Source organism: Cyprinodon tularosa, unplaced genomic scaffold (genome assembly GCF_016077235.1).
Source record: "Cyprinodon tularosa strain WSP-4 unplaced genomic scaffold, ASM1607723v1 ctg1182, whole genome shotgun sequence".
Taxonomy (NCBI): Eukaryota; Metazoa; Chordata; class Actinopteri; order Cyprinodontiformes; family Cyprinodontidae; genus Cyprinodon; species Cyprinodon tularosa.
Genome location: NW_024037984.1, coordinates 1 through 12,280, shown reverse-complemented (window position 1 = coordinate 12,280; position 12,280 = coordinate 1). Strand labels below are relative to the sequence as shown.

Here is a 12,280-nt window from a genome sequence, read left to right as displayed (position 1 = left end):
ATCTGATGTATTAACGCATAAGTTAAAATACTCATATTGTGTTGTATTGCTGAATAATAACAATAATTCTGCCGGCCGACAAGTTTTTATTTCCTTGCAAGGAAAGGTCAGTCCTCACCTGAGCGGTGATGGTAAAGGAAAGACTCTGAGATTGGGGAGACCTAAACATTTATACAAGAGGAGAGGAAAAATAAATAAAATATGTTTCACATCCCTTTGTCTGCTGCAGGGGTCGGCCCCTTCCCCAAAGAGTGTTTTTTACACCCTTTTGTCTGTTGCAGGTATTGGCACCGACCCCCAAGGGTGTGTTTCACACCTGGGGCATCCTGCAGGGTTTTGTGTCTCGATGGGAAGTTAAGAGCATGGGAAGTAGGTGGGAAGTTAAGAGGTCTAGACATGAACATACACAAATGGTCAGCATACAAAACGAGATCTTATACCTTTGGGGAAAAGCATGGTGTAGGGACATCTCAAGTGATTGAACCATGGACAGATTCAAATTTACCATTACACTAGTTGTCATTTTCTGCCAATAAATGCCCTAAATTACAGTATTTTCATTACATTTTTGGGAGAAATGTTGTCAGTAGTTAATAGAATAAAACAGAAATGTTCATTTCAGTCAAACACCTACCTTAAATAGTAAAATCAGAGAAACTCATCGTTTTCAAGTGGTCTCTTATTTTTTTCCACGACTGTACAGTATATGAATTGTATAGTGCATTCATATTTGTAATTTTTATCTTCTTCAATGAAATAAAAAAAAAAGCTATTGAGTAACTATGTTTTTAGATAATGCCGTGTCAAGCAATGCACTACTACAATGTTGACTTTCTCTTTTTAGATGAAGTGATATCTCTGTCCCTCCCAGATGTGCTGATGTTTGCCACTGGATTGTCAGCACTGCCACCAGCAGGAATAACACCCCGTCCAAGTATAGGGTTTTTAAATGACTCGCCGTTTCCAATGGCAACCACGTGTTCGAACACACTCAAGCTCCCACTACTCGACTCCTACAGTGTCTTTAGGAAGAATATGGAGTTTGGCATCAAAAATGCGCCAGGCTTTGGGTGTTTTTAGTTGCCAAAAGGACTTTCATGCATAATCACTTTTATTAAAAGTGGTTTGAGCTGTGGCTTGATTTAGGCTGTTTTTTTTATTTTTTATTTTAATCTTTTATTTTTATCAACTCTCTGTTCAGAATAATGCTTTACAAGGTCATGTCTGCTTGTTTGCATCAGTTACTGTACTCCCTCTCTTGTTAAAAGGCCATTTGAGGCGTGTCATGCATTAAAGTAAAGTTAAAATAAGGTAAAGTAAAACCAGTGAGTGCTTCTTACAATGTTCAAATCTGTGCAGTTAGCTACTTGCATAGCATTAAAATCTCAGAGTGGTGTCCTGATTTTTGTTTGTTATTGCTTTTTCCTGTTTTTTACAGCTCTACGTATATTTAAAGAAAAAAAAGAAATCAGAACAAATGCTTTTTGTAAGTAATTGTTGTTTACATGAAAATTGAATCAGAAAATAAATACAACTTAAAAATTAAAGAGTTAACATTTTTGAGTAAAATGTTTTAGACTTGAATTTAACTCACTAAGTGTTGTTTTAACACTTAGAGATTTAAATGGTGCTCAATGTTCAAGTTATTTCCAGGAGTTGAATGGGCCCGTGTTGAATCTACTCTGCTGGGAGAAAAATAAGCTCCGCCCCCTTCTTCACCGTCTTCGTTTGAGTGCAGTCTGAACACGGCTCCATTTTCTCCGTCTCCTGCTCGACTACACGGTAACAGCAACTTTCTAAATCTTTGACCAGGCACTATTAAATTGATAGAATAAGTGATGTGACTTTTTCGCATAATTAATACTTCATTGAATGGCAGCTAAATGTGTCCATTTTACAACAACCTTACACAAAGTGCTAGCTAGCAGCCCACGTGTTGGTTGTTAGCTAGCAACCGTTGTATTTACAATTAAAAGTACTGTAACGGTAACACTTAAAAGTAATAATCATATTGGACCATATAATCATTAAAGATAAAAGTTTGATGATTTTTTGCCATCTAAAATCATGATTTTTGGTGGTGGGAATGTAAAGGTTCCTGCCTATTAGACTTCACCTGAACTTCAATGGGGCCGCTGAGATGTTCCTACTGCAGACATGCATTGCACACTAAGGGGAACACTTTACTTATAAGTTGTATTTTGCTTTATTTAGGTTTATTCCATGCTTTAGTAAAATGTTGATCCAGGTTAACTATGGTGAGGTGCAAAAGTATGTGAAGTTGGATGAAGCTGAAGGGAAGTTTGACTTTCATCAATTCCATTAGAAAGGTTGGTTTCTTGTTAAACCTTTGTGCAGGGTAAATGATAGGCAAAATGTATTTAGGGAAAATACATACTTAGTTTTCAACACTTATTTTACAAATCTATGGTGAGTAAAAGGGATAAGAAATTTTATTTTCAGTTTTGCAATATGTTCTCTAATCTCCAAGCTAATTGTATGATCAACACAAAAAAATGTAATTCATATTTTAATGACACAGTTGGTGATTAGAGCATTCAAATCAAAATTTTGCCTTCTTGCTTTTCCAGTCATTGAAAGATTTTGCCTGCCACCTGATGCCAAAGTTGCATACAAGGATGGAACAGATACTGAAGTTGATGAAGAAATATTCAGTGACCTCATTAAACAAGGCAATGTTGTGTTGAAGGTCTACTGCCATGATGGTGAGATATAAAAGTAAATTAAGTCAAGCATCATAAAGATTTTACAAAAAGATGAAATGGATTTTCTTCTTCAGAGTTCTCTGAAAGGTCTGCTTCTGAGTCTGACTCAAGCTTCAGCTCAGATGCATCAACATCAACAATACTAATGGATGAGATCCCATGGAAGATGCAAAAAATTGAGAATGCTAATAATGCATTGTCTGCCAAAAATGTAACGATATATTTTGTGTGCCTCTAAACTCTTTAACCCTGTTGTGACATATTTGAGTAATCCAAATATCACCATAAATTTCCTTTCTGTTCATTCATTTCATAGCGGGTTGAAGGTGTCCTTCAAAGCAAGTCTGGTGGTGAAGAAGTTCTGCAGGAGTATAAAGCAACAGAAACCCTAAGTGATGCCACAAGAAGGCAGATGGTAAACATACTGGTGGCTCACATGATTGATGAACATGGGTAGGTGTGTTTTTACACTTTTTAATCTCTGTAAAAATGGACTATTTGTCTCTAATGTGAAATCTGCTGTTAGGCACCTTCCTCCTAAAGCGATCAGAGAGCAGTATGCCCTTGGAATAGTGACGCTCTTCCCTTCCCTCAAAGATCCATACACCAAAAAAGGCTATGTAATGTTCTTTACCAATTGTGATCCCTCATTTTGTCCCAAAACTGTGTTTTTTTTCATAAAAATTGTGATTGTTTTTCTTTATTCCCTTTTTTAGGAGCACTTTTATGATGCAGCAAGCAGCACAGGATACATTTCATGGCGTCTCAAAACAATTCAAAGGAAGGCTAGAAGAGGATCTCCTGTGGCACCAAGTAGCTCCAAAGAGATTTTAAGTGGAGGCCCAAATAGTCAGAGAAATGTGATCGTCGAAAGACAGCTAAATGGTGATGCCTGCCAGGAAGCCATGTCGTTGCTTAACCACACCACAGACAGGTCCCTGATCTTTCAGAAGATGAGAGAGACTTTTGAACACCGTCAGAAACTTATTAGAGATGCCAGTGGAAGAACAGACATTCTGACAATGTTTCCCAGATTTCTGGACACAAAAGGATTAGTAAGTCTTCAAATGAGTTAAAATCTTTAAATACAAGGTTATATCCAGTGTTGATAGTTGGATTTCTGCTTTTTAATATAGATTGATCAAGACTTCAGTCTTCTATTTAATGAAGAAACCTCCTCCAGACTGCTGCAGAAGTGGGATGTGTTCTTCAAGCTAAATGTCATCAAAGAGGCCAAGCGTCTCACTTCAACACCTGAGTTGAGAAGTTTGGTGCAGTCAGCGGAAGTCCCTGGAGATGACCAGGATGCGGAATCTAGTAAGTACCAAAATATATCTGAACATGGTTGACTGTTTAGAGTATTCAACACTGGCTCTATGTTGTCAAAGTTCTGACACTAAATTATATGAATCTGTCCTCAGCCTATGACCAAGAAATGGCCTCCTTGTTACTGCTCCTACATCTCCTTCCACCACCACCTGGAGGACAGAAGTCTCCAAAAATCAGTGCATGGGATGCAATTGAGAGACTCGTTGTCTTTCACAAGGTAATTAAATAAAAAAATGTACAGTACTTTGTCACTTTGCTTTTATAGACATGTATAAATACTGGTGGTAACTGCGCATCTTTGAAGATGTCTGGTTAGACATGAATTTCTTTTGTTAGATAGTTGAATCTTTTTTTCTAATGGTTGTAGCTCTGTCTCATTTCTTATTTTTTGCTTTATTATTTTTTTTAAAATCTTAGTCATGCTGCAGTTTAGAGGAACATCTCCGGGGTCAACGGGGTCTCCAGCCATACCTCCTTGCTGTTGGGCGTCTGAAGAGCAAGATTGACAGCTTCTACATAGCCATGGATAAACACCTCATCCCATGCCAGGCAAACCGCTCTCTGGGAGCATTTGATGAGTTGTTCAAAGCACATTTTGTGTTCAATGTCTCTTATGATGCTGCATTATTGAGTTTTTATACGTTTCTGCAGACAACAGTGTATAACATTGATGTTGGCAAAATGAAGGAATCACCCAGAGTCAGAGACTTAAGAGCGAGGCTGCTTAATCAGCCCCTTGTGCTCTCCTGTGAGTAAGTCAAGGTAAAAATGTTGAGATGCTTTAAATGTCAGAACCTGTATCCAAGCAGCCAGCAGTTGATTTCACATTTAAGAGTTGAACATAGTTACTATCTTGGACCAAAGTTCAAATTGTTTTGTTCTCAGCAAGGCTGCAGGCACCAGTTTCTGACATATACAGGTTTTAGAAAGCATCTTAATAATGTTCACAGTAACATTCAGCACATTTCGCAGAGTTTAGCCATTCCAAGTTCATCCTCTTGTAATCCAGTTGTAACATATCAAGCTGATGCTTTGAATGACCAGCTAGCCCCCCTAAATCAGTCCTGTTCTTCTGATTCACCTCAGGAGAGCACTCCCTCACAGATTTCTAAAGACCAAACTAAAGAGATGTGTGCATCTATAGTAGCTAAATTACAAGGCAGTGGAATCTCTGGCAGCCTTGTGTCCTCAATAGTGGGGGATTTAGAAGAACTAACGAATGAGATTCACTTAAAAGCAAAGCAGACTGCTATTTCTGCATTACCCATGACTGATCCTAATATTTCTTTGATAAATGAGTCATTCGAACAATTTGAAAATCCATTCACAAACTTAAGTACAGAATGGAAACGAAACAAATACTTCAACATTAAATGGGGTGTTGTCGATCCAGTGGAGATAACACTAGGAGTAAGATATGACAGCAGACGAAATCAGAAAACTGGAACATATGATCAAGTACCTGTGAAGGAATCTTTTGTATACGTGCCGATATTGGAAACATTACAGTTCATGTGCAGAAATCAGGAAATCTGTGCTTTGCTTAGGCGAGAGTGTGGATCAGAGAAAGAGACTTACGCAGACTTTTCTGATGGAAGCTATTATAAAACACATCCTTTGTTTTCAGCCAAAAAACATGCCTTACAAATTCAGATATTTTATGATGATTTTGAACCAGCCAACACCCTGGGTTCTAAACATGGAATTCACAAAATTGGCAGTCTTTACTTTGTTCTAAGAAACCTTCCTCCTAAATTTAATTCAGTTTTGATGAATATTCATTTGATATCACTATTTCATGTTGTAGTGGATGATCCTCCCACCACCACATCGTGTTAGTATTTTCTTTTCTTGCTTTATATTATATTACAATTTATGTTTAAGTTGGTTATTTTAGACAGGTATTTTCTAATGGGTGCACACTTTAGTTAATGTCTGTCTGAATGTTTATTTACACTTGTTCTTTTGTTTGAGGTGCTGCTGATACAATCCAGCTGGAGAAGGAAATGTGGAGCGTACCATCATTGAAAGACTGATGGGGGAGACTTGTTTCAAGAAGTTTTCAATTAGTTTGTCACTTAAATACTCATTTATTGTTTCTGTTAAGTAAGTTAGTTTGCTTTATTTGTTTCATAGACTGGTTAATTTTGTATTTATTGGTTCTTTTGTTATGTTGTGCCTCCCTCATTTTGTCGACTTGGGTTACTCCATCCCTTTTTAAGCAGCCTTTAGTTCTTTGTTTGCAGGTCAGTTTTTTGTTTGAGTTGGATCCTCAGTTGACCTCAGTTAAGTTGGGCCCAGATTCTGTATTTAAGTTATTTTGTATTGCTTTTGAGCCTTTGTTAACCCCTTTCACACAATTAAATGGAAGAACCTTTTCAAATTTTGAACACCTTTTGTCCTTATTTAAGTTTGGTCCCTCACAGTTGGTGTCAGAAGTGGGATCCAATCAGTTAAGGACATTGGTGTATTTTCTTTTTCTTCCCCTTACCTCTATACATTTTTGAATTGACAACTTTTTGTTGTTTTTTTTCTCTCTGTCCACCTTCTCTGAGAGGAACAGTTGCCAGAAATGCCTGGAAGGGGAAGAGGAAGAACAAGAGGACCAAGTTCTGAGCCAGATGAAAAAGAGACTGCTGAGGAAAATGGAGCTGTTGGTGGAGTATGTGACATAGAAGAGGGGAGTGAACCAACATTAACCGACTTGGCTAATCTTCTCAGAGCCCATATTGGACAACAAAAAGCCAAGGAGGACTACTGGATCAGAGAAGCTGCAAAACAAGACCAGAAATTTGAGGAACTGGAAAAACAGTTCAGCTTGCTTAAAAGGGAGACTCAACAACAGACCCCTCCCCCACTGTGGCCTACACAGCAACCAGACCCTGGAATAGCAGCTTCACAGCAACATGGTGTATCAGGTGAACTTCTCTATGCACATTCTCAGGTTTCTAAGACACCTAAATTACAAAAACTTAGTGAAGATGATGACATTGAACATTTTCTCATCACTTTTGAAAGAATGGCTTCTGCCTGCCAATGGCCAAGAACTGACTGGGCCTTTCACTTAATACCTCTGCTAACAGGCAAAGCTAGAAGTGCTTTTGTACATATGGATGTTGATTCATCAATGAATTATGACCAAGTCAAACTAGCTATTTTACAGAAGTATGATATCAACAGTGAAACCTACAGGCAAAGATTCCGTTCTCTTCAGGTGGAGCCTGAAGAAACCCCAAAAGAGCTCTATACAAGGTTAAAAGAGCTGTATGGAAAATGGGTGCAACCTAAGGGTAAAACAGTTGAACAAATCAATGAAATTATGATTCTTGAGCAGTATTTGAGAATGTTGTCACCAGAATTACAGGTGTGGATAAAAGAGCATAACCCGAAGACTGCAAAGGAGGCGGCTGAACTTGCTGATGTTTTTGTGGCTGCAAGGAGGAAGAACTCATCTTGGGCTTTACAAAGCTGGAAAAAGGATGACCACAGGCAGCCTTTAGCCCAACAGGTTTCAGCTGTGGGTAAGCTCCCTGTAAAAAGATTTGACTCAAAGTTTCAGAGGATAGCAAGCTGCTAGCCAAGTGGCAAGGGCCTTATGAGGTAACAGAGAAACTGGGACCAACAACCTACAAAGTCTCTGTTCCGGGTCAAAGCCGTTCTACTCGGATTCTTCATGTGAACCTCCTTAAAGAGTGGGTGTCCAGGGACCAAGAGAAATCTGCCTCTTTCTACATACGGAACACAGAAGATGAGGAGACTGAAGAGCAATATTACCCTGTTTCTTCACCCTCCCAGCCTAGTTTGGATCATCTGTCAGAGGAACAACAGTTGGAGGTCAGAGAGGCCTGTTCATTTAATGTGTTTCAGAAAAATCCAGGTTATACTGATGTGATAATGCATGACATTGTTTTAAAGGAAAATGCAGCTCCAAAACGAATGAGCTATCGCATTCCTGAGAGACTTCTGGAACCACTCAAAAGTGAAATTGAGGTAATGCCGTCTCTAGGGATTATTGAGACATCACAGAGCGAGTGGTGTAACCCAATCGTCCTTGTTCCTAAAAAGGATGGCACAATTAGGTTTTGCATCGACTTTCGCTACCTCAATTCAGTCTCCAAGTTTGATTCCTATCCTACTCCTCGTATCGATGATTTGATTGAGAAACTTGGCAAAGCAAAATACCTCACCACCATTGACCTTTCCAAAGGCTATTGGCAAGTACCACTCTCCCCTAGGTCCAAAGAGCTGACTGCTTTCAGAACACCATGGGGTCTTTACCACTTTAAAGTTATGCCGTTTGGACTTCATGGGGCTCCTGCCACATTCCAGCGCCTAATGGATAAGGTACTTAATGACCTTTCACATTTTGCTTCTTCATATCTGGATGACATCATTGTTTACAGCAAATGCTGGGATGAACACCTTCAACATCTAAAATTAGTTTTTGAGTGTCTCCAGAAAGCAGGTCTGACGGTGAATCCAGCAAAGTGTGCCATCGCCAACAGTGAAACAGAGTACCTGGGATTTGTCATTGGAGGAGGACTGGTGAAGCCACAAGTTAAAAAAATTGAAGCCATTCTGTCCTGTCCCATTCCACAGACAAGGAAACAACTTAAATCCTTTTTAGGTATGTGTGGTTGGTACCACAAATTTATTCCCAATTACTCTGCCAGAGCTGCTCTGCTCACAGATATGACCAGTCTTCGGGGCCCGAATGTACTAATATGGTCTGAAGAGGCTAAGGCAGCATTCAGAGATATTCAGCAGGCGCTGAGCAAAGATCCTGTGCTCCATCGTCCCGATTTTCAGCAAGAGTTTGTTTTAAAACTGATGCCTCAGATAAAGGTCTTGGTGCTGTACTGCTCCAGGGACCACCAAATGATCGCCATCCAATTGCCTTCATCAGCCGAAAATTGTTTCCCAGAGAAACACGGTATTCAACTATAGAGAAGGAATGCCTGGCTATAAAGTGGGCACTGGACTCACTTCGCTATTATCTTCTGGGAAGACATTTTGTTCTAGAAACTGACCACAAAGCTTTAAAATGGCTGGAGAAGATGAAGGACACAAATAGCCGAATAACTCGGTGGTACCTTGCCATGCAGCCCTACAAATTTGAGGTGCATCACATCCCTGGCAGACAGAACATTACTGCTGACTACTTGTCCCGCTGTGCCAGCGAGCCTTCAGAGGAGGGGGAGTGTGTGGTGGATGATCCTCCCACCACCACATCGTGTTAGTATTTTCTTTTCTTGCTTTATATTATATTACAATTTATGTTTAAGTTGGTTATTTTAGACAGGTATTTTCTAATGGGTGCACACTTTAGTTAATGTCTGTCTGAATGTTTATTTACACTTGTTCTTTTGTTTGAGGTGCTGCTGATACAAACCAGCTGGAGAAGGAAATGTGGAGCGTACCATCATTGAAAGACTGATGGGGGAGACTTGTTTCAAGAAGTTTTCAATTAGTTTGTCACTTAAATACTCATTTATTGTTTCTGTTAAGTAAGTTAGTTTGCTTTATTTGTTTCATAGACTGGTTAATTTTGTATTTATTGGTTCTTTTGTTATGTTGTGCCTCCCTCATTTTGTCGACTTGGGTTACTCCATCCCTTTTTAAGCAGCCTTTAGTTCTTTGTTTGCAGGTCAGTTTTTTGTTTGAGTTGGATCCTCAGTTGACCTCAGTTAAGTTGGGCCCAGATTCTGTATTTAAGTTATTTTGTATTGCTTTTGAGCCTTTGTTAACCCCTTTCACACAATTAAATGGAAGAACCTTTTCAAATTTTGAACACCTTTTGTCCTTATTTAAGTTTGGTCCCTCACACATGTACAAGATCTCCATAAATATGGTTTTGATGCTATTCTGGAGCTATTTCTGAAAGATCTAAAAATTCTAGAAAGCCACGGCCTTAGTCTTCCATTTTCTGATGAGCCAGTATATGGCACCATCTCCCAGATAACTGGAGATAATTTAGGAATGCACACAATCCTTGGTTTTATTGAATCTTTTAGTAGTCATTACTTTTGTCGGATTTGTTTAATAGAAAAAAGCGAATGTCAGACTGTCTACAGTGAGGATGATCCTAAGGTAATACTTAGAGGAAAGGAGATTTTTGAAATGCATTATAAAGCTCTTGAAGAAAACTCACAGCTAAAGTCATTATATGGTTTGAAAAAAAAATCTTCACTTAATTCATTGAGATATTTTCATGTTTCTGACAACCATTCATTTGATATAATGCATGATCTTCTTGAGGGTGTTGCTCAGTATGAGATCAAATTGCTTTTTGAATATCTTACCCAAAACCTCATTTCAAAACAAGACTTACTCTCCAGGATTTATAGTTTTGATTATGGCTATTTAGAAAGGAAAAACCGTCCCACAAAAATTATTTTGGAAAGTTCTGGAAATGGCATAGGTTTAAATTCTGTTCAGACATTGTCTTGTTAAAAATATTCCACTTTTGTTTGGGGACATTATTCCTAGAGGAGACAAACTGTTACATACTACTGTTGTTACTGGAAATAATGAACATTGTCTTCTCTCCTATCCTTACTATAGGTATGACTATATATTTGAAGCATTTGATTGTTGAGCACCACAGACTTTTTAAATTCTTATACCCCCATAGAAACTTGATACCTAAGCATCGTTTTATGATCCACTACCCATCTTCTATTAGGAAAATAGGCCCATTGTTACATATGTGGTCTATGAGGTTTGAAGCCAAACATAAAATGTTTAAAGATTATTTTAAAAACTTCAAAAATATAACAAAGTCCCTTGCTAAAGAGCATCAGATGGCCATAGCTCATCATTGGGAGACAATACCTATTAAACAAAATGAGCATGGGCCAGTCAAACCTTTTTTACTTAAAGATGAAGATTTGGTGAGTAATGAAATGCTTCAAATAATTTCATCAAAAGATGTTTGTTCAACTAGCTGGGTTAAAGTTGATGGTATTGAGTACAGACCTGGACTTGTTGTTTGTAGTACAATGCAAGAGGAAATGCCAGTGTTTTGTCAGATAAGTGATATACTTTTAGTTGACAACACTTTTCTTTTGTTATCTAAACAATTGTTCACAGAGAGGTTTGATGATCATTTTCATGCTTTCAGGGTTCTTCATAGTGAAGAAACACTACTTGTAAAAATCCCAGAGCTTAAATTTAATAAGCCATTTGATATTCAGAACTCATATGGAGTTTCTAATGAATGTTTGTTCATTGTACCACAATTTAAAATGTTGGAAACATTTTAAAAATGCAAAAATAAAGCATCTAAAATGGATTTGTTTTTAGTTTTGTTTTATTATAATTAACCACTCATAAAGTGACTTATTTTCTAGAAGATTACACTTGAAGGTGTTAAAGGGATAGTTCGGTATTTTTTACATGAATCTGTATGGCATCCCGATCACCAGCGGCATGCAATCACACTGACTTACCCCTGGCAGCGTCCTGTGAGCAGAGTTATCGTCCAGTTTTGGTCAAGCCGAAAGTAGTCCTGCAGGTTTTTAGGTACAGCGAAATAAAACGTTTCTCTTCCCAAAACATTATGTGTCCAAAAGAGTGATATTTTCGCATCCCAAAAACATTGTAGTGGAAAAAGTCACATGTCGTTATCAATTGGTCCTATTTTCTCTCTGTTCGTATCAGTGCGCGCCGTCATTCAGACAGCGAGCCCAACAACAGCCATGTCTCCCTCTGCCGCGGAACTATCCCTTTAAATCAACTCTAACAAAACAGTTAAGTTTTGTTTTTGGATCAGTGTTAACCATTATGTCCATACACACTTAATTCAACTCTGTCGTGTGAGTTAAACAAAGAACTCGGTTACAGTGTTAAAAATGTAACTATTTCGACTTTGTCAAATGAACTCTGAAGAGTGTGGACCTATATAAACCCTGAAAAAGTGTTAAAATCAACTCTATCAGAGTTGAATCAACACTTGAGTTTTTGCTGTTCAAGTTGCCAAATCTGAAAATTCAAAACAAACATTTTTGGTAGGCCTATATTATCCTGTGATTTATCTCTTGAAGCAATTTTTAAATGTTGGATCACATTTATGAATGGGAAGTAATTTTCAAAACTTAGGCGTGTATAGTCCACCAGTCATTTACTGATAAGCATTAAGATGCATTAAAGCAAAATACTAAATAAGGAAAATATTGTCTTAATACGTCCATGTTAATGTGGGATACCTAAAAAGGTAGAAACGG

The 12,280-nt window shown here is 38.1% G+C and overlaps 1 protein-coding gene across 1 annotated transcript; it reads left to right on the top strand.

Annotated features, from left to right (window-relative positions):
- The first annotated feature begins 1,776 nt into the window (after nt 1-1,776).
- Nucleotides 1,777-4,893, top strand: LOC119771756. The gene is made up of 9 exons (XM_038267887.1): nt 1,777-1,782; nt 2,592-2,726; nt 2,801-2,937; nt 3,043-3,179; nt 3,253-3,346; nt 3,443-3,781; nt 3,863-4,043; nt 4,148-4,272; nt 4,473-4,893. The coding sequence occupies exons 3-9, from the start codon at nt 2,872-2,874 to the stop codon at nt 4,809-4,811; spliced, it is 1,281 nt and encodes a 426-aa protein (XP_038123815.1). The 5' UTR covers nt 1,777-1,782; nt 2,592-2,726; nt 2,801-2,871; the 3' UTR covers nt 4,812-4,893.
- The last annotated feature ends 7,387 nt before the right edge of the window (nt 4,894-12,280 follow it).

What these genes read in the sequence shown, in the direction of transcription:
- LOC119771756 (XM_038267887.1), top strand. Translation starts at nt 2,872, where the DNA reads ATGGATGAGATCCCATGGAAGATGCAAAAAATTGAGAATGCTAATAAT. An exon ending in CACATGATTGATGAACATGG is followed by an intron (nt 3,180 to 3,252) that starts GTAGGTGTGTTT and finishes ATCTGCTGTTAG; the next exon opens with GCACCTTCCTCCTAAAGCGA. An exon ending in CATACACCAAAAAAGGCTAT is followed by an intron (nt 3,347 to 3,442) that starts GTAATGTTCTTT and finishes TCCCTTTTTTAG; the next exon opens with GAGCACTTTTATGATGCAGC.